Genomic DNA, 24,050 nt, shown 5'->3' on the forward strand with positions numbered 1-24,050 from the left:
AGCTCAAATATTACCAACCTAATAATCACGATTTCACAGTTTTTCGGGTTTTAGATCGATCAGTCAAAAAAAGAAAAAAAATTTGACAACAAAGCTTAATAATTTTCCTGGCATTGGTTATTTATTCTAATACAGTGAAAAAATAATTATACATGAATAAATTACCTAAGATTTATTTTTTGGGGTAGGAGTAATTTATAAAGAAGTTTTATTGAAAAATTATCATTCTACCCGTATGATTCGATAAACCACAATTTAAACAATTCAAAAAATCGTTAATTTTGTTATTTTCTCTGTTCCCCAAAATCACCTTCCAAGAATTTTTTTTTAGATTTTTCTACGTTTACTATGTTAGATGTAAGAGACTAAAAAACTGACAACCAATAAAAAAAAAATTACCTAAGATTTGTTTTTTGGGGATGGAAGTGAATTATGATGAAATTTTATCGTAATATTATTATTAAAAGTTTAGTATTTAACTTTTATCATTATTAAAAGTTTCATAAACTGGCATAAATTGAAAAATTCAAAATATCGATATTTTTATACTTTATTCAGCTCCCATACTCCTAATAATGCCCTTAAATTTTTATTTTTTTGTTGGTCGCTTGCATTACCGCTATGTCTAGTAAGACATTAAAAAAATCAGTTAAAAAATATGCAATAAATAAAAAGATGTTTTTAAATAGATTTTTTTTCTTGTAGCATAGCTCCAGAACTATGCTGCCAGGAAAGTAAAAATCAAAACATTACATGTCGCTACCATTTAATCGACGTATAATTTAAATAAAATTATATTATTAATTAATTTTAAACAATTTAAGCACACGGTTTGTGATTCTTCTCTTTTATAGTAAAATCTAGTATATATAAATAAAATGAATTAAAAATGTTTAAATTATGTTTCAACAAATATGATGTTGTTGAAAGATCTTTGAAGAATTATATTTTGAAACGAATTAGTGGGAAAAAATTGGATTTTACATTATACAAAAACTTCTGCTTTATTGCATTCATATACTAGTTGCAATTTATATGTGCAGTAGTTGATGTTACAGAAATTGCTGTTGGAATGTATCAACTTTGCTCTCTGTTTGATGGTATTGCATTTCAACGTTCTAAAGTTTACTTACATTATTATACCAAACAATCAATATTTATGTATATTTAAGGATAAAGTTTCATCTGTCATTTAATTATCTTTTTGGAATTTCTCCGTTGGTCGCTTTCAGTATAGAAACGATTTAAAACATTGTTATTTCGGTTTTCAGTAAAGATGGGAAATATTTTCTTGCATTGAATTGTATATTTTAACATCATTGTTACGTTTCGGTAATAATTCTGTGTTTATTCAAAACAGGATGAAGAAAGGGCTATGAAATAAACAAAAATCCTTACTAAAATGGGTTGATATGGGAAATTTTTTTATTATAAATTACAGTTGCTCACGAAAGTTTATACTACAGTATTAGATCTTTCGTACTTATCAAACTTCTGACACTTTTGTGTACGACAAATTGATATAAAATCTGAGTAAATCTTACTACGTGTAATTTTTCCCCGTAATCCCTAAAAGTTCTTATAAATAAACTGTGGAGAAGTACAAAAATACCTCAGAAAGCAAAAAAAATTATTGATTCGATATAAAATTCAAATTTTGAGATTCAATCATTCAACATATTTTCATTTTTTTCAAAGATTAGCTTTTCTTTCATGAAATCGATATCAAAATGTCGAATTCGATCTCCATAAAGCTAAATGATCACAATTCTTTCCTACTAGGCTTGAAAATACCTCTACAAAAATTATTATATACTGTTGAAAATTTAGAAGTTTTATTCCTCACTTTTTCTAAATAAATATATTTTAGAAGTTATTCAGTAAAAATTTAAAATCAACACTATTAAAAGATACAGTTAATGTAGTTTGTAGAATTTAATAATTCTGCCATTATAAATTTAATCCAAAGAATTGAAATAAGGAAGTAAAATAAATATTCAAAAAATCGAGATAAGGAAGAACTAATTTCGAATAGAGTATTGAAACGACTGGTTGCCAAAAGCAGCATTTCGTTGTTGTGGGGAATCACAAAACATTGATCAATTTCATAAGACAAATAAAATGATGTTTTGGGAATGCATTTTGAATAAAACAATAAGAAGAAGTAAAATTAATTTTTTTTGGGGATTGCGACCAAGCAAGATATAGTTTAACATTATCTTTAGTGATATTTTTGTATGCATATTGTTAAAATTATTCTTCACTTATGAAAAAATTTTCAAATATTATTTTCAAAATTTTAACACACACACACACAAGTTTTAATAAGTGATGGGTCTTAAAATACATCGTAATATACAACAATATAAAAGTTATTACTAAAGTTAACGTTTTACTAATAAATAAAATCAAAGAAGAATAAAATATATGTAATTACCTGTAACCCAGGATCCGTTAAGAGATGGCACTTTAAACAATCCTTCCGTCACATGTTCTAACGTAAATTTCGTACCTTGAACACGAGGCCCTTCATCAGGCGGTGAAAGCAGAATTATTGAGAAGAGAATGAGACCCAGAACTGCTAATATAACTAATAAAGCTATTAGCATACCACGCCAGTTCCTCTCATTTGGTGTAACCGCCACCAATTCCTGTAAAAAATAAAACAAATAAACTTAAAAAACAAATTAAAATAAAAGTACATATTACGACTACGAAAACGAATGTAAAGTTTTTATATCTCTCACAAATATTGCATAAAACTATGAGAAATAGTGTACTTGCCATTGGGTATACTAACGAAGTATTATTGTAGAAGGGTAGTGGCAATTGCAGGGAAAATAAAAATTACTTTTACATATAACTAACGTAAGAAGAATCTTACAGTTTTTAAGAGCTTGGAAGAGTCAATGTTATGCGGAGTTCAGTTCATTAGACCAGTCCAATTCGTCAAAAAAAGGTGAGGCCATCAGGTTACAATATTTTAATCTAATTGAAAAGCTCCCTGTCTGCTGATGAATTTTGCAATATTCTTACAAACTAACAAGGCCATAAGATTCTTTTTAATTTTTCAAATATTGTACCAGTAACTTATTCTGGTTACGGTTCACTAATTCTTCAGCAATAGTATCGAGTACAATATTCTAGTATAGTAGATATATTACGTCTCCATTATATATACTACAATCTTCTAGTTATTAGTAATGCAATTACATTATTTGCTATTATCTATTCAATTTGATTCTAATGCATAATTTTTGTCGTATAAGGTAGTAAAATTGTTTCGAAAAAATATTGGCGAACTGAAATCCAGAGACAGCTGACAATTTCTTGTAGTCAAAGTATATCAGCAGTGGTTGTGGAAAAGTTAAGGTACAGTTCCGAAATAATATATACATGTCTAAAATAACAATGAATGTTTATTTACGTGCCTTACTGGATAAGCACTATGAACGGTATATCTAATTTTTTGTAAATTTGCGTGCTATAAAAAAAAGGTTACTTTTTGGGTGTTGTTTCAGTATCAGTTGAAGTTTTAGAGAAATATTTGTCGATCCTTTTTTTCGGGAACCTAGGGGAAACCGAATTATGCTAGAAGTTATAGAAATAAAATGAAATTATTACTGTTACATTACGAAAAACCAAATGGTAACTCACAATTAAGCCATATATTTTTATTTTAATAGTTTAAATATTACTTTCTAGCTGATGGGGAAAAAAGGTCTGACCCAAACTTTTAGCAAAATCATGTTAACTGCTTACCTCACCCGATTTACTGATATGTTATTACGTACCAGTAACTGTCTGATCTATCTTTTAATATAACTAAATTGACAACGTGAGATTTCATTTTTGTATTTCCGGTAGGTAAACAATTTTTGGTAGGTAGAGGTTGCCTAACCTTATTTTATATAAGGTTTGATATCTTACATATAAAGCCAAAAATTTGTTTGTTTGTTCGTTTTCGCATCATGTTGAACCAACAGAACAACTGCTTTCAAATTTGGAGGATATATTCGAGTTATCCCAGTGAGGGTTTTAAGCCATAGATGGAGGTCCTAGCCCCTTTAGGGGTGATGTTATGAATTAAAGATATCCATAAAAGGAAAAAATTAATCCTTTTACTTCATTATTATATTTCTGTCACCATGGAAAGAGAAATAAGTTAGGAATTTTTCTTGCCAAAGGTGTGTGTACTTTAGTTACAATAGTTACTACTATCCTATCTTTTGTAATTTACTTTCTATTTCAGGTTTCTATAAAGCCTGAATACTTTAATTTTTATTTATCAGTATTATTCTCACAACCATGAGGGAAATGAACACTGGAATCCAGGAGGCGGAGCCCTTTGGCTATAGGGAACGAGCGAAACGAGCTGTGCGACCCTACAAGTTACTTCTTTTACATCCTACATTGAAGTAGATAAAATCAATTTATTTAAAAATTACTATGTTTATTATTATGACCTCAAAAATTTCTTTATAAAACAGGTTGCAAACATAGAATATAAGTAATTGCTATCTTTCCGTACAAAAATAAACCATAACATCGGGAAATGGTTTGGAATATTATTTATTATATTTATAAATGCTGTACACTTCATTTACACCTGGAACGAAGAGTGACATCAATTAAACGCTGCAAACAACGGTATAAAATTGTAATTGTTATGTGTTGGAACAACTAGATGAAAATGAAGTGTTTTTCAGCGTTGCAACTTCCCTCTCAAAAGATTTGCGACCACTGTATGGTAGTGGAAGGTTGGAAGGTATAGAATAAAAGTTTACGAAGCGGATAAATAACACTAGACTGTGCTTCTAAAGTATGTATATTTGGTCAAATTATATATATAAACATAATGAAAATAACTATAGTATGTGTGAGGGAATAATTAGTGGTCTCCATTAATACATAAGTACGGATGTTTGAAAAAAAAAAGATAATTAATTCTTAAGGTATTAAATTTTTATGTTATCATGATTGTAGATGACAAAATAAAATTATTTTATTTATATTTCATTATATTATAGATGTGTTTGAAAAAATTGTTATTGTTGAAAAATCTTAATCTTTTTTAGTTTCTCCTTTTAATGTAAAATTCAATTCAGTATATTCGTATATATATTTATTCCGTAATCCCAATAAAACCATATAACGAAGTATCATATAAAGAAAATAGAATTACAATATTTATCGAAATATAACAAAATTCTTAGAAATTACAATATACTGAAATATTCCTCCATACTAACCAAGCACTTCTGGCAGAAGTTATCTTATGCGCTTATAGCCAGCCGTTCGTGTCTTGAGCGATTAGCTATCAACGAAAAAATTAATTTCTGTTTTTTTCAACAGTTAAGCTTAGTTGATCAATCACGAACTGTTTACTTATTAATAAGTTACAGTTGAATAATCAATCTATTTACTGATTAATCATTAATTTCTATACTGAGGTATTGGAATAAAGGAAACTGATAACAGTTAATGGATTATACTGATCAGTCATTTAAAAAAAAATCGAGTATAGCAAGATAATTTTATGAATTATAAAATATTTATTAGAGGCAATTTACTTTTAAGAGTAAAATTGATTTAATTGAAGGAAATCTAATTAAAATAATAAAACTGACTTTCTACCTATTCATCAATTTCATTTTACAACCACAAAAATAAGTCCATTAACGAAAAATTCAGATGAAATCAAATTTATTAATTTTTTACTATTTATTTAATTTTTTTAGGCTCTTATTGTGTGCTGCAGCGTAATTGGTCTTGTTATTGTGAATCATCATTATCTTTTTAAATCATCATCATTATAACTAATGAATATAGTGAGCAAGTCGCGGGGTATGTGCAGCTCATGGTTTGTGGAGGTCTAGCTTGATGACTACGAATATCAACTAGTTTGATTTTACATTACCGGTTAACCTGAATCCAGGTCTGTGAATGGTTTGTGTAAGGGTATTCTTCCACATTATACTTTTCAATTAAATTTTTCTTTACCAGTAGCAGAATTGACATTCAAATTACTATATGTAAAGAATATTTCGCTTATTTTAATTTGTTCAACTTTGGTTTGAGCAAATCAAAAATTTTAATAAGAAACTTTTACCGGCGTCATTCCCAAGTATGATTGGAATTTTTTTGAGTCGGCTCTGATTTCCGTAAAAAGATGATGACATTTACTCAATTTTGGTATTTTCAGTTAACTGGATGTGCGGCAAACCTGTGGTTATATCCAGCTTATCTGTTTGACAAGACTGGCCTTTTGACTTAGTAGCTTATTTTAAAGAGAGTAGAAATGTTCTAGCTTGTTACAAGAGAGTTAACGACCACAGTAGTCGATGTTCATTGTAATAAAAAAAACAAATTAAATAAAATGAGAATTATTGTTATTACTACCGATATTAAAAAAAAACGTGATTGAAATTTTTGACTAAAAGTCAACTGTATTTGAAATACTTGAAAAAAAAAATCCATTTAACTTATCTTTTGCTCCTCTATAATCATGATTATATGACACAAAAGTTTTAATAAATAAAAAAACTACACATAATAAACAAACACTTCAATCTTCTCTAATTATTCTGTTGATTAATATCTACTTTTATTTATTTTACATTATACAATCAATGACATTACATTATAGTAAAAATTTATTTCGAAAAAATATTGCTAGATAAAATATTGTTATTAAAGCTATTTTCCTTGTTAGTTTCATTAGTTATTTACTTTTTTTGGGTTGAAGGATAGGTACAGCTAGCTGCAGGTGATAAGAGGATGAGACTTTTCTAGTATGACACAAAGACCGAATTAATAGCAAGTCGATAGCAAGTCAATACAGAAATCACTATTTTTATAATTAGTGGTTGTACTTATAAAGCTGTGTATAATATCGTTATAAGAAATAATTTCATTTGCTTTATTTTGTAATAGAAGTTTGTTTAATAGTGCCAATATTTTTTTGTGAATAATTTTGAATGGTACGTCAGTTAAAAGTGAAGGTGTGAAGGTCTCTTCAAATGTTATGGCACGGATAAGTTTTTCTTTCTATTTTTCTGTAATTATAGTGAGTTGTTATTGACTGGCAAAGAGAGCAGTCTGATAACCTGCTTTCTAGAGCTGTTATGGAGCAGCTGGTTGCTATTCTTGACGATGATAGTGAGGCGCTTGTAAATAATGTCTCTCAAAACAAAAACAGAAAGCGAGGGCGGATGAGTACTTCAAACAGGGGTCCCCGGAAGGCTACCCTGTCGCAAGTTGATCAGAGACGTACTTGTTGATGACGTGAGCGACATCTCGAGCAGCGAAGTGGAATGCAAAGTGATGAACTCCCAACCGCATAGCGTACCATGGCAAACTGTGCCGACGTTACGTACGCCGCAGGCGTCATATGCTGTTTCTCTGTCTGCTGATAACAGATTGTCACTTTCTAACCACTTTGAATCTCTCACCATGGATGAGACCGCAGAGCCGGCTGAACAAAGAGAGGATGTGCGGCCATCGCTGAAAGTCTTATATGGTATTACGGATATAATGAAACTGTAGGTACTATTGGAAACAGTCGTAACCAGGGTCGGACTTTGGAGTATGAATGATTAATTGTATGTCTGTTACTATCCTCTCGAGAGTAACAGCTCATTTTTAACCCCAAGGACACTGACTGCTGTAAACGAATAGAATAATTCAGCTACTTATAGAATTGAATCTCCTAAGTCATACCTTCACTAGGAAGGTATGTCTTAAAGGAAGGATTTAAAAGTATTTAAGGTAGTGTTATTGAAAATGTATTACTCGGTTTTTCTCGATATTATAACAAAAGAGATTGAGAATCAAGACCGTAGAGTACTGAGCATTATTTATGCCCGTCACTAAACAACAAGAGCCGATACCGACTTTATTAATTTGGAGCCAACGGACAATAGCAGTAGATATTCAATCTGAAATATTTAGCTAACTGGATCGTTAGGTTTGAGGAATTATTAACCTACTAGGTAAACTAAGACACCTAGGATTGTCCAAAGCATGCGGTGCCAACAATATGGGCACAGCAAAAAAAAACTGCATGAGGCTGAACCGCTGTGTTAAATTTTTGGGCAAGCATAGGGCTGCCGACTGCCATAAAGACGTCAGAAGTACTCCCAGAAACTGTGCATTGTTCACCTCATATCACCTTGCGAATTACAAGGGTTACAAAGTTTATAGAGATCTTAGATGGTAAGCAGAAGGGAGTACACATTACCCCGGCTATTAAGCCTCCTGGAATCTCTATGGACGCGCAAGGCGGCTCCTCCGAGATGGATAATAACTTCCCCCAATTGAGGGATATATAAACTGGGCACGTGAATGATAGCACAAATGGCTACCGAGCTAATGATCCTGGTTCGCATCGCAATGTCACCCACGATCATTTGCTAACGTGTTGGTCAGTGAAAAACTTCAGAATTCGCCTACATTGGATAAGCTTGGTAAGTTGACAACGAACATCGAGTTTTTGAAGCAGCAAATTGGGAACCTCATGAGATTTGCTAACGAAGTTGGTCACCAAAATCTGCTGATGGCGAGTAGTCTGCGGATTGCAACGTGACACAAAGATAACAATTAGAATAGAAAAGAATAATAAGAGGCTCTGACTGAGAGGTTTGACGTTATTCTTATCTCTGAGACATATCTCACCGACGGCAACTATTTTAGAATTCGTTGCTATTCCGTATTCTTGACCAACCACGACAGGGCGTACGAAGGAATGCGTTGCTAATCAGAAATGGGATCTAGCATATTCTGCTCCCCTCATTTGGGACCAACCATATCTAAGCGACTTCACTTGAGTTGACAGATTGGATTGAATCACTGATGCTCTCTGCGATATACTGCCCCTTAGCCAAGTGATAACAAAAGAAATGTTCTCTGAGTATTTCCATTCCTTGGGTCACCGCTTCATTTAAGCAGGTGATTGGAATGCAAAGTATGACTACTGGGGCTCTAGAGTAATATCTTCCCGTGATAGAGTACTAAAGAAGTGTGTTACAAGGTTACGGCTCAACACTTTCTCTGGCTCGGAACTGTCCTACTGGCTCACGGATGTATCCAACATATGAGTAAGTTCCCGCTTGCCGGCAACTCTTGTATCTGAGTTTTTTACTGGACGGAGATTGAGCAGAAACTGCCAAATGACAAACAGATGAGGCTGCAGATGAAATTGATGACGCAGTGCTACGATGGGCATTTTTTATACCGTAGGTAACATGGCGCTCCACAACGGTGGAGATGGACGAAGCCAGAGAAGAAAGGAATTTTACCATGGATGTGATAATACTCATTGCGGTAGAAAGGAGAATTCGAAGGAGATGGGAGCACTACAGGAATCCTAAGAACAGAACTGTTTTAACAGGTCTGCATGCCAACTTAAGAGGTTGTTGAAGACAGTCAGAAATCAAAATTTTTGAAGTAATATGAAAGTGATATCCCCCTGTTGAAGATGAACATGGGTTGTGGAAGGCTACAAGAAGTTTCAAAAGGCCGCCAGTGCCATCCTTATGTATAAGGTCGTCTTTATGGATGGGCTTGCAGTGACAGCCCAAAACAAGGGAATGTTAACCGCACACTTACGCAATATGTTCAAGCAACACGATTTGGATGTTGCTGATGAGTTCAGGTTCCTGGAAAACCTGCTTCCTCTATGCTTACTTTGAGCCCCGTTACGGCTACTGAAGTATCGCGAGAAATTGTTAGATTAAAGTGCTCGAGGAAGGCCCCAGGATTTTAATTGGTGAGTTTTTATATGTTGTGAATATTACCATCTTCGGAATTATTTTATATAATCCATCTGCTCAATGCGATTATTCGGACCACATTGTCTTCCTTGGAATGTGACTATGGTTTTGAAGCCAAATATACCCGTAAATGACGTGTTTTTGTACAAGCCTATAAGCTTGCTACCTATCCTTTCAAAGATTCAAAGATCTTTTGCTCCTTCAAAGATTATGGCCAGTCTTAGAGAGGAATAACGTTATTTCTGATCGCCAGTTTGACTTCAGTGGTCATTCGTCCACCGAGCAGGCCCGCAGAATTACACGTGAGTAGTGTAAAAATGCCGGTTCTGGGACAAGCGTCATCAATGACGTCATCAAAAAAAATCAATGACGTCATCACCCCCCCTCTGACGTCATCAAAAAAAAATTGACCTTTGACCCGAAAAAAAAAAATTGACCTTTGACCCGGGGAAAAAAAAAAAATTGACCTTTGACCCCAAAAAAAAAAAAAATTGGCCTTTGACCCGAAAAAAAAAAAAAAAAAAAACTCTGGCGCCATCAAAAAAAAAAAAAAAACTCTGACGTCATCAAAAAAAAAAAAAAATCCCCCCCTCTGACGTCATCAAAAAAAAAAAAAAAAAAAAAAACTGACGTCAAAAAAAAAAAAAAAAAAAACTCTGACGTCATCAAAAAAAAAAAAAAAAAAAAAAACTGACGTCAAAAAAAAAAAAAAAAAAAAAAAAACTGACGTCAAAAAAAAAAAAAAAAAAAAAAAAAAATGTGCTTACTTCGGCATAAAAAAATGTACACGTGCTTGCTGACTTTGCATTAACCTTGTTTACTAGTTTGAAAGTCAACCGATAATGCATTTGCGTCAATTGGTGATAGCATTGTTATTTTCAAAGTTATCTCAATGATAATGATAGCCGATACATATAAATACCCGCCAAAAATTTAACGGATTCATACTACGTTTTGCTGTTACTGTTACGTTTTGCTGCTACTATTATATTATCATCTTTATCATATAGGTAAGAAAGCAGGGTTGCGATGCTTTCAACTACATACTTTCAACTACTTTTCAACGTCCTCTATCCCGTAGATAGACGGGCATTATCGAATACAGCCGATTGTTTTTACGTGTTATGGTGGGTAGTGATTAAGAAAGGAAAAAAAACAAACAAACATTCTCGTAAAAAAAAAATTTATTGATATTTTTATACACAGAATACAAGTCTCTCTTTATTTTTGTTCGGAGTAATTTTTATAACATCCAACTTAATTTTTAGCTTATATTTTAAATCTTTATTTAAATCAATTATTTCTTTTTCCAGCCAGTAATTTGATAAATACAAAGAGTTGAAGTTTTCGAATTGTAATACGTATCTAAGTTTTTTTCTATAAACCACTTGTTTTATCCCTTTAATAATTAGTTCCGTTCCTTCTCGCAGTTCTTCTAGCCGAGAACATTCTGGAAGTTTAACTTTGGCTTTTATTTCCTGCATAGAAATGCTATTTACATTTTCCACATCCTCTTGCGTATACGTTGTCAACTCCTTTCCATATTCTTGTTGATCCTCTTTATAAAACTTTAAATTCTCGATTTTAGCAAACGAGTGTCCATTAAATGTAGTTATTCCGTTGGTTTTAAACTCTGCAAATGGCCTTTCTGTTGCTAGATGTACAATTTCTAGGCCGGCACACGTAGTTACAATATAGCCATGTTTTTTAAGCAGATCTGATTGGGTGTGCATGTTTATAAATATAATTTTTGAATATCCTCTTAAATAATAAACGCCTTTGAATCTTTCGTTTTCTAAAAGTACTCCTACATATGGATACTTTCCATTATTATTAACAGTAAATGCAAATATTTTATATTCCCCAGTCGGATTCAAATTTTTCCATGGATTTTGTTTAAAGTAATCCGTAAGCCTGGCTTTCGAATCTGCAATCACCCGTTCTTTCTCCAACAGCATTTTGTACTCTTCCTTTGCGGCAACTGTTTTTGTCAAATACTCTAGTTTTCTTTTTTTGATTTCCATTTCTTCCAACTCTAACTTTCGTTTCCTTGCACTTAACACATTAACTGTATTTAACGGCGCAATTTCTTTAATGGGGTATGGTGTGAGTTTATTTGATACATTCGTCCTTTTTCGTAAAACCTGTGGAATAATGTTACTTGTGTCTACCAATCCCAATCCACCAATATTTATATTTGGCGGTATCGTAGAGAATAATGTTTTTGATTGAGAAAAGAAAGTTTCTCCAGCTTTAATGTAGCACTTTTGTATAAAACTTACATTGTCTTCGTTCGAATCGTTGTTAACTATTTCGACATAATTGACAGGTAGATAATTAAAACTGTAGGCTGATAGTACGTAGTTTATAATCTTCTCTCGATCTTTATTATCTGGCAGTTCGATTTGTATGCCAGTCAACTTTCTTGTATTTTTATTACCCCAGTAGACAAACTGCAAAACACTGTTAAACACGACACAGCAACTGTTCTGCAAGTTATCCGTCAGTTTAGTCCACATAGAAGCAATTGGTACAGAGTACAGTGGTGCACCATTTAAATGTTGTTTGTTAGCTTCTAGTACACTTAAACAATCTTCGAGAGGGTCAAACGCACTGTCCATTTTGTAATTGTATATTGTCGCTTCCAGTCTCGTAATACCATTTTCTTTAGCCAAAGACGACGTAAATGTTTCTCTTAGACGCATATCTGGACATTTGATAAAGTCTACAATATGATTTCCAATTTCTTTGTTTACCCCTGGACTTGTGATTTGGCATATAAATTTGTTATATATCTTTACTCTAGAATTGGAGTTCATCCACGTTAAGCAATCTATCCCAACTGTTTTATCATTGTTCAGAATCACATTGCAGTCTTCTAGGTTCTCTCCTTGAACACAAAAGTTATGATTCGAAATTAAGTAATCACGCATCTCTCTCTTGTTGAAAACGCCGGCAAAATCTTGTGTTATATCCAAATCCATAAGGTAAAAATCGTCCAAACGTATCTGTTGCAATATCCCAGGAAGCTCGTCCAACAGAACGTCAACTTTAACGTCAGCCAGTTCCAATTTATACGGTATAGCTACTGGATTTTCATATCTTCTCGTAATCTTTTCCATTTCGTCTTTTCCAATGAGTTTTAAAATTTCTCTTGCCCTTGTCTTTCCGTTGTCGTGTAGATAAAATGGTAGTTTTGCCTTGACACCGTGTCTGGCAGAGATGAACTTGGAGAAGTGGTCCGCTTCCGCATATGCTAGTGGGTACGCTAGCGGACCACTACAGCAGATTTTCAGCAGATTTTTATGATTTTACTAGCGTAAAATACTAGCTAGCGTACCCACTCGCATATGCGGAAGCCTACACGCAATTTTATGATTTTACGGCGTCCGTCCATCACTGCGCTTGTTTGATCCCAACAACCTATATAAAAAACGAGTAAATTGGATTGGTGCGGGAGTTTGTTCTAGCTTTAAGCCGTTAGCTGTACTGCTTTTAATCCGGTAGTTATTTCCTATTTAAAACTTCTCACAGACGTCTAAGTCGTCTGATTGCTATATATAGGCTTGCAATCGATCATAATTTCATTTGCGCTTCTGCATTCGAAGTGAACAGTTCATCTGCACCATCAGCTGTAGCCGACCGTTACTTCTGGATAGTCGAAAGTGAAAATATGCCTTCTTCTAAAGTGTATAGCTCTTCCCAGCTTTTAGGGAATAAAATGAAGCCAACCGATGAACGCTTCGGTCTGTGGTTACTATTAGAAAACATGGACAATCTGATTACTGATATAGGCAATATCAATTACACGGAAAATGAGACATTGCTTACGAAGAAAAATTTTAATCTGCTTACACCGATTACGGAGCCATTTTGTGACAACATTATGGTAGTTAAAATATGTGATCAAGCAGACTGTCAAAATCAATTAGAGAAGCGAAGGTCCGTAATGCTGAAGAAAGAGATGTGTGGCGCTTTTAACAGCTATTTACGTGGTAAATTCTCCAAGTTCATCTCTGCCAGACACGGTGTCAAGGCAAAACTACCATTTTATCTACACGACAACGGAAAGACAAGGGCAAGAGAAATTTTAAAACTCATTGGAAAAGACGAAATGGAAAAGATTACGAGAAGATATGAAAATCCAGTAGCTATACCGTATAAATTGGAACTGGCTGACGTTAAAGTTGACGTTCTGTTGGACGAGCTTCCTGGGATATTGCAACAGATACGTTTGGACGATTTTTACCTTATGGATTTGGATATAACACAAGATTTTGCCGGCGTTTTCAACAAGAGAGAGATGCGTGATTACTTAATTTCGAATCATAACTTTTGTGTTCAAGGAGAGAACCTAGAAGACTGCAATGTGATTCTGAACAATGATAAAACAGTTGGGATAGATTGCTTAACGTGGATGAACTCCAATTCTAGAGTAAAGATATATAACAAATTTATATGCCAAATCACAAGCCCAGGGGTAAACAAAGAAATTGGAAATCATATTGTAGACTTTATCAAATGTCCAGATATGCGTCTAAGAGAAACATTTACGTCGTCTTTGGCTAAAGAAAATGGTATTACGAGACTGGAAGCGACAATATACAATTACAAAATGGACAGTGCGTTTGACCCTCTCGAAGATTGTTTAAGTGTACTAGAAGCTAACAAACAATATTTAAATGGTGCACCACTGTACTCTGTACCAATTGCTTCTATGTGGACTAAACTGACGGATAACTTGCAGAACAGTTGCTGTGTCGTGTTTAACAGTGTTTTGCAGTTTGTCTACTGGGGTAATAAAAATACAAGAAAGTTGACTGGCATACAAATCGAACTGCCAGATAATAAAGATCGAGAGAAGATTATAAACTACGTACTATCAGCCTACAGTTTTAATTATCTACCTGTCAATTATGTCGAAATAGTTAACAACGATTCGAACGAAGACAATGTAAGTTTTATACAAAAGTGCTACATTAAAGCTGGAGAAACTTTCTTTTCTCAATCAAAAACATTATTCTCTACGATACCGCCAAATATAAATATTGGTGGATTGGGATTGGTAGACACAAGTAACATTATTCCACAGGTTTTACGAAAAAGGACGAATGTATCAAATAAACTCACACCATACCCCATTAAAGAAATTGCGCCGTTAAATACAGTTAATGTGTTAAGTGCAAGGAAACGAAAGTTAGAGTTGGAAGAAATGGAAATCAAAAAAAGAAAACTAGAGTATTTGACAAAAACAGTTGCCGCAAAGGAAGAGTACAAAATGCTGTTGGAGAAAGAACTGGTGATTGCAGATTCGAAAGCCAGGCTTACGGATTACTTTAAACAAAATCCATGGAAAAATTTGAATCCGACTGGGGAATATAAAATATTTGCATTTACTGTTAATAATAATGGAAAGTATCCATATGTAGGAGTACTTTTAGAAAACGAAAGATTCAAAGGCGTTTATTATTTAAGAGGATATTCAAAAATTATATTTATAAACATGCACACCCAATCAGATCTGCTTAAAAAACATGGCTATATTGTAACTACGTGTGCCGGCCTAGAAATTGTACATCTAGCAACAGAAAGGCCATTTGCAGAGTTTAAAACCAACGGAATAACTACATTTAATGGACACTCGTTTGCTAAAATCGAGAATTTAAAGTTTTATAAAGAGGATCAACAAGAATATGGAAAGGAGTTGACAACGTATACGCAAGAGGATGTGGAAAATGTAAATAGCATTTCTATGCAGGAAATAAAAGCCAAAGTTAAACTTCCAGAATGTTCTCGGCTAGAAGAACTGCGAGAAGGAACGGAACTAATTATTAAAGGGATAAAACAAGTGGTTTATAGAAAAAAACTTAGATACGTATTACAATTCGAAAACTTCAACTCTTTGTATTTATCAAATTACTGGCTGGAAAAAGAAATAATTGATTTAAATAAAGATTTAAAATATAAGCTAAAAATTAAGTTGGATGTTATAAAAATTACTCCGAACAAAAATAAAGAGAGACTTGTATTCTGTGTATAAAAATATCAATAAATTTTTTTTTTTACGAGAATGTTTGTTTGTTTTTTTTTCCTTTCTTAATCACTACCCACCATAACACGTAAAAACAATCGGCTGTATTCGATAATGCCCGTCTATCTACGGGATAGAGGACGTTGAAAAGTAGTTGAAAGTATGTAGTTGAAAGCATCGCAACCCTGCTTTCTTACCTATATGAGATATCCATAGTCCAATAGAAATTTATTAGAATCAAATTCATCTGCATTTATAGAAATTGTTGTGATAAAAAACGTTATGAAGTATATGATAATCATCTTATTGCACTGTTTTAAAGACTGAACGTAACAAATGGAACATTTCATTTAAATACATTCCAAAATCTTATTGTTTAGAGGAGAAGGGATAATTAAACCTAAAATAAAAACAACTATTTCTTTTTTAAGTTATTTATTGTTCTTTAATAATCAAAATACAAATACATATTTTATTTGATGTTAAATTTTAAATACAATTTTATTTCAAATTAAAATTTATTATTCTTCACTCCAGTCTTTTTCATCTTCAGGAAACAGTTGAAGAATCTTGATGTCTGGATCTTGTTGCATGTAGTTGGGTAGATCCTCATAAATTTTAGGCGGAACATACCTTCCGTAAAGGTCGATAATAACCTGCTTAGGAAGGTGACGTAGAACGTTACGTCCGGGACTGTTTAAATAACACTCTTTTGCTTTTTCTATAGCATTTCCCACCGTTTCCAACATATAATAAAATTTACTTTGTTCACTCCACCACATGTGTAACCATATAGCCTTTTTCATAGCGCAATTATGTTTTTCACCAAAAGGGCATACTTTATTTATTGAAGAACCGAATAAATCGATCGGAGGACAATCGTAACCGTCAAGGTCTTTTATTATATTCCGTTTATTGTTTAGTATTTGTTCTAACACTTTTTTCTTTTCTTTGCACTTTACATATATAGTACACATTGGTGCTAAATTTTCAAAAATGGTTGATAACCTCAAGTGTTCAATAAAACCCGAATTCCAATTGAATCCGATTTGTTTCTGAAAGTTTTGTATTGCAACTCTTGTAGTTTGAGATGAAATATCATAGTAGTCAAAAGGTGGCTTGAATAGATATTGCTCGAATCGGAGCCCATCCAAAGAAATTAAAACTAATTCTTTAATGTAGACATCAGCGTTGGGTAAACGAAAAAAAGTAAAGTCTGATATAAAGACAGACATGTTGACTTTACCGACTAACAGACTAAACTGGTTAGGAAACGTTTTTGACTGTGCCAGTTAAAGGAGAATATTGCATTATGCAATCACTTATCATCAAACAATAGGCTGTTGTGTTGTCGGGAATGTTGGTAGAAGTTTGTATCTCGATTTTAATATCGACCGCGCCAGTTTTCAAAGTATCGTTTTGTTTTGAACAATCTATAAAGATTAATGGCATAGCATAGTACTTGGATGGGGTAATTAACGCAGCCGCTGAATTCCTGTTATAATAAGATCTATAGAAACTCTTAAACATTTCGTATAATATAATGCTATCTCCTTGAATGTGTTCATAAGGATAATATACTGAATTCAGATACAAGCGTATGTTATTAAGTGAAATGGTATCAAAATTCGAAGCTCTTTTTGTTGCGTCTCCTTTTCTCGATGTTTGAAATCCAATGATAACATAATGAGGTTTTTCCACCTGCGTTGTTGTTTTAACTGTCCAAATTACATCTTTACTGATAGGTAGAGTTGGGTATTCGTACAAGTTCCACTTTCGGAACATCATCAAAATCGGTTCATCCTTATCTACCAGTCTAAGAAGTGATAACCGTTTTTCATCCGATACGTTAACATATGGTATTTTCCAACTAATTTTCGTTATTGTGAAGGTAAATGTTTTTCCAGCTGGAACGACAACAGCATTATTATTAGTGGAAGCCCGAAGCAGAATGAGTTCCTGTTTAACGTTTAGCAGTATCTTATTATAATCTTCAAAAAAGCCCAAGAGCATCTTCAGCGGAAGTAATACCTTAAACTTTGCCGATTCACCATCGATATATACACCGTTGACCGGTTGGATATCTTCAACACCGTCCGATGACCAACCATGCATAAAAATTGAATCTTTTTCGAAGTTTCTCAGTGATAGAGCATTTTTCATCGTTGAAGTTATCCCCACATTTCTCACCCTATCCACCTCCTGTCCTGCAATTTCATAACGAATTTCATCGAAAAGAAACGCGCCAAAATTGTTGCATAGTTTTAGTGTTGAATCTGAAACTCCATTAGCATCACTATACGTTCCGTTGATGAGTAAATAACTTTCGCACGGAAGCGTGTATACATCCTGTTGCTGGACAGGAATTCTTATTTCATCACTATTATTAAATGTAGTTGATGCATAAGGATAGTGAGTATGAAATTCTTTACCCGTAATGCTTTCATCAAATACCGCGTTCGCAGTATCAACGTCTATTATCTGTCCGCTCATTGTTGTAATACTTTAAAACCTAAAGATTCCAAAAATCGTACGTTTTCTCGTGTTAGCCGTTTAAGCTTCGCAGGTTGACTAGTCGTTAACGGGACTATGGGAGGGAATTTATATTCTGCTTTATCAACGAAAATCAGCACCATCGTTTCTTCGTCTTAAATGCAGTCTCACCGTCACTTCTTCACCACCGAAACTTATCAGTTCTGAATTTTGATTATAAACGTGCACAGTTATATTCCGTATAGACTTGGTGTTGACCGGAAGATAAATGACACTGTGCGGTACTTCAATTATCTTATATCCCCGTCCAACTCTGGGATAGAATTCGTGAATGATATGACCTTCTTCTCCGCCTACAAATGAACCGCGGGCGATGTTACAACTTATACGTATTGCATTTACAGATGAAATACTAACAGGTTTCTGAGATGTATGCCAGAAGTTTGCTGGTAGGACCATTTCATCAAATCCCAAAAGAGTACGGATAGAATGTGGTTTTGTAAAATCTACTATTTCAGTACAAAATAAACGCGAGTGCATCGTCGTAGGTTCGATTAAGATTTTAATCAAACATTTTGCATCATTTTTATTGCGATTTCGTTGTTTACCTTTATCATTGTCAGTCGCGTTCGATTCATCGCAGTTGCCCATCCCATGTTTCAATTTAACTTTCAAATCATCAATCTCATACATCCCCGGCGGAAGCTTTATCGATTTACTGCCATGGTAACCGTAATAAAACATATTATTTTTTTCTTTTTCTACATTTTGAATGTTATTATATGACATAAAATCAATCAGGCCGATTTCCCACGCGGCATCGCCGAGTTCTATCGGAGGGAAAAAATCTGCAGACAGTATAGAAGATTTTCCGTTTAGGCAGAACATATCAGAAACTTTAAACATAGATGCCCGCAAACAACTGAATTAAAATCCTGTCTGCGGTCTAAATTATACTGGATGTTGACTTTCTCTTTGTTGGATTTAAGATATTGGACTAGCTCTTTAGGTGGCTGTAAATTACCGTAACTGTCAAAATAAAACACGTTCGCGTTACGTTTTTTATAACAAACCCAATGCGTACCCGGATTGAGGACACTGTCCAAGTTCACTATTCCCGATTCGAATTTATTTATTCTAGCTGGTAAAGTATCGCGCATGAAAACACCTCTGAAGTGGGGTAAATTAATTTTTCGCGCAAACCGTATTAACTCCACATCTGATAAAGGATGAATGGGGAGTTTGCGTAGTAAATTTAATGCTTTTTTCTGCCTTGACGACGACGACGACGACGACGACTGCGACCTGCAGACCGGCGTTTTTTTACGCCGCATCCGGTTTTAGATCGGTACGGTTCAAGATAAGCACCTTTCCCCTTTTTTCTTATAGTTTTTTTTCGCACACCTCTGACTGAAGCTTTCTTCAATCTTCCGCCGAATTTACTCTTTATTTTCATAGCGTTTGTTACAGCCCACGCAGCAGCCTTCTCTGCAATGCTGGAATCGGGCGCGGATACCCTTTGCCAAGCTCTTTCCGCTAACTCTTTATCAGCTTGTGCTCTTCGCCGAGAATCGTTGTAGATACTATACGCTATATCATGCGCCTTACAAGCTTTATCGAGTGGATTTATACCAAGATCGCCTCTTTCCAATCTTTGTTTTAGTTTTGTTCCGGGTCCGCAATATTGGTAACCGGGTATGTGAGCCTCGAAAGGAAGAAGATCTACAGCCCGATTGAGAACTGTTCCTACTACGTTACGTGCAATACCGAAAGTTTTACCCGGAAGACTTTCGATCGAACTTATCAATCCGTTTCCTGTTTTACAACTAACGTTAAACTTGTTCGTGCTCTTCATTTTATCCCAACTAAAAGTCTTCGGTCAATGCATCCGTATTTAAATCAGATTCTTTTTCAGTTTGAGTTACCGCATCTTTCTGAACCTCGCTTTTCAATCGAGAAATACTTTCCTCTAATCGCTGACGAACAATGGGGTCATTAGTATTTTTACTTCTTAAAGGATTTTCTATTTCTTTTCCTATCATATTTTCTATTTTAGCGATGATCTCATCGAATTTCTGTTGAATAAGGAACCGTACATATCTCATGGTCACCAAATCGTTTTCATCATCTGGATGAGCGGCGTTTTTGGCACGAGCTCCTTTGAAATCTACCACTTTAAAATGAGTTTGTTCTTCACACGCTAAAAAATCGTGATCAGAGGCATATTGCTCGATTAAATATATGCAATCGTCCATGTTAACAGCATCATCATAATATTCCGCTGATGCTAGATTGCAAATTTTTTTTTCGCGGGCGTCGATATCACCCTCTTCAGTAATCCCAAACGGGATTCTTGAACCAAATTCTGTCTGTCCTAACCTGTTGACTGGCATGATCTCAAATGACTTGCTTACAGTGCGCCTTCTCCTTTTATTAGTCCTCGGTCTTTTAATTCCTCGACTATCGATACAATTTCATTATCATGTGCGGTATTACCTGCCTTTTTTGACGCGATCAATAGTTTTAGCCTCTCACAGATTTCGTTAGGATCATCAAAATAAACGTAATCGACTTTATGGTTTTCATTCAAAGTCATTGCAGATGGTACTAAACCTTCACCTCGTTTTTTCGAGGTGAACGGTGGAAAAAGCTTGCTTATTACTTCCACATACTTAAATCCCGAATTAGTATTTACCCGTTCCAGAGCGGAATTATTTCTTCTGTGCGCATTTGTTGCGATTAAAATTTTCCTATATTCTTCCAAATCTTCTTCAGTGAATAACTTCGGTTTTTTCCAGAAAAGTAATTCGAACAAACCTCGGCTTGCAGGATACTTCACTTCTCTTATCAGGATGTTACTTTCCTTATCGAAATCGATTAATGAATCTCCAATCTTCAGTTCGTTTCCTTCAAAATGAACACCGTAAACGTTATCCATGTTGTTTTCTACATCTCTGATGGCGTCAAGCATAAATTCCTGCGCTAACCCTTCTCGCATGCTTGTCTTGAGAGACATGCTCATTTGCATTTTCCCTTCGGGTGTATTCAACATTTGTACTATGCTGGGTTGAGATTCATAAGTCTCTTCTTGTTCGATCCTAGGTGACTGTTCGGTTTCTTCGGCTTTTTCAGCTCGATGGTGAGCCGAATAAGAAAGAAATCTTTTAGCCTTTTGTCGACGTCTCATACCGGTCATTTCATCATCTACCCTATCAGATGGTTGAGCTAGCTGAAAAGGAAATGGACTAGAAGTATCCATCTTATTATGTAATTTTGCAGTCGACCTTTTTATTTCAGGTTCTGGTTCATCATTTGCTAAAGAACGTTTACTATGTTTCATCCTATCTTCTTCAGTTAATTGATCGAATATAGAACCCATATCAAACCTCTTTTCAAAATCTCGGTAATCTCGCTCCTCTTTTTCACGCAACTCTTCAGCTGAGATTTTCGGTAGTGAACGTTCTTTTGAATCTATTTCTTTTTTTATCCGTTTTCCCATTTCTCTCTCTTCAGAACCGAACTGTTCTGCTATCTTAATCAGAGGTTCAGTAAGCGGTTTGAAATCTTGTTGAAGTCTTAAATCGGACTCGAATCTTCCTCTTACCAATTCGCCATGTTTTCTTTTAATACTCCTGCGGATCTCCGCGATCTCCGCGGTGACACGCTCACGATCCTCCATAGTAGACATTTATGTTTAATCTGACTGCATGCACTCACTATCTTTCTTTAAGTATGTTGAAGTATTTAAAGTTGATTCATAAGCGCGCACGTTAGCCTGTAGGCTTTTTTAGGCTTTTTCATAAGCGCGCACGTTAGCCTGTAGGCTTTTTTAGGCTTTTTCATAAGCGCGCACGTTAGCCTGTAGGCTTTTTTAGGCTTTTTCATAAGCGCGCACGTTAGCCTGTAGGCTTTTTTAGGCTTTTTCATAAGCGCGCACGTTAGCCTGTAGGCTTTTTTAGGCTTTTTCATAAGCGCGCACGTTAGCCTGTAGGCTTTTTTAGGCTTTTTCATAAGCGTGCACGCTAGCCTGTTGGCTTTTTTAGGCTTTTTTAGGCTTTTTCAGGCTCTTTTCAAGCTCTCTTTCGCGCTTTTGTATGCTTTTTTCAGGCTTTCCGATAAAGATGTCAAAATTAAATCTGTACCGTCCTTTATCAAAATCTCTCTCCTTATCAATTACTAAAAATCCATTTTTTATCCGGTTCCAAGCCTCATTACATATTTCTTTAAACTTTTCAAATGATATATCCGGTGTAACATGATCATGATATATATGTCTCAGGTTTCTTTCATCCTGTCGAAACACCATGAGAAAATTCGCATTGTCTCGGACCAATTGTTTAGGAATTTTACTATATGTTTGACTCATATAAAACACATCAATGTTATTATGCCGTCCCATAGTAAAATATTTTGTTATGTTATTTTGTTTTTCACATATTACATCATCGAATATCATTATAGAATTCGGTTCCGTTTCTTCCGGTGCCACAATAACATCGTTATCACTATAAGGATAGTAACCTATCCCTTCAACATCAGTCAACAAACTTTTTAAAAATAAGTATTTAGGCTGGTACAATGATTTAGAAAAAACATATATGTTACTGAACCTTAACCCGCTAGGGTCAAATAAAAGATTGAAAACTGCATTCGTCTTACCAGAATTTGAAGGACCTACAACCAAGCATCTGATATTATCTGGAAGAAGAGGACTATGTCTTTTTATAGAATTTAAATCAGATACCTCACCTATTAAACGGTCAAAATTAATTACTGTTAGCTTCCGATCTTGTTCTTCAGCATCCATCTCTGCTACTGAATAAATTACATAAGTGTAATTTATTTTATTAAATCCTTTTTATCTATCCACGAGTCCTCCTTCTTATCAAATCCCAACCAGCGAACTAATAATTTATCACCGCGTTTTTTTAATACTTTTTCAACCAAATTTGCCGTACTTGGTTTTACTAAGTTCTTCCGTATAGAAACTTCCTTTTAACACTTCCCCTTTCCCATCTTTAAGAATGTACGTTATAGGTTGTGTTTGTTTTATCTTGAAAATTGTAAAAACTTCATTAGTCCAATTCGGAAGATATCCTTTCGCAAATATCTTTTTATACTTACTTATCCTTACCTGATCACCAACATTAAATTTAATCGTGGTCGTATGCTGATGACGTTTTTTTGCAACCTTTAATATATTTAACAACACTTCGCGTTCGTTTTTATAAGAAACATCTTTAAGTTTAAAACCAGTAGTTCTATGCACCCTATTGTTATATTTTTCAATTATTTCATCCAATATACTTACCCATCGGTAATCACCCTGTTCGGTAAATTTACGCCACATATTAGTCTTGAGAGTTCTATTGAACCGCTCCACTATTGATGCCTTTTTATCGGAAAAAGTTGAATAATGATTTATATTGAATTTTAGTAATAACGATCTCAATTTTGAATTAAACCATTCTTTTCCATCATCGGTTTGAAAATGCTTCATTTTATGTTTATGAAATATGGGTTTAAGGACCATTACAACTTCATCTGCGTTTTTACTCTTCAATGGAAAAGCAAAAGCAAATTTTGAAAAACAATTTATAATTGTGAGAATATATTTATATCCCCTATTAAATCTTGAGTATTGTATCATCTCTACTAAGTCTGCTTGGTACAAATCGTCTATACCCTTAAGTTCAACAGACCTTGTCAAAAAATTTCTGCGAGCTTGCTTGTGAAGCTCTCTTGCTATCCCT

General features: G+C 34.2%; 1 protein-coding gene across 1 annotated transcript in view; it reads right to left on the minus strand.

Moving 5' to 3' along the window:
- Positions 1 to 24,050, minus strand: part of LOC142334180 (dipeptidyl peptidase 4-like) — a 399,200-nt gene that overhangs the window by 216,318 nt on the left and 158,832 nt on the right. Inside the window, exon 3 of the mRNA XM_075381991.1 lies at positions 2,438 to 2,651. Coding sequence (XP_075238106.1) covers positions 2,438 to 2,651 — 214 coding nt within the window. The remainder of the gene's footprint in view (positions 1 to 2,437; positions 2,652 to 24,050) is intronic.

The sequence above is a fragment of the Lycorma delicatula genome, chromosome 1 (assembly GCF_047948215.1).
Source record: "Lycorma delicatula isolate Av1 chromosome 1, ASM4794821v1, whole genome shotgun sequence".
Lineage (NCBI taxonomy): Eukaryota > Metazoa > Arthropoda > Insecta > Hemiptera > Fulgoridae > Lycorma > Lycorma delicatula.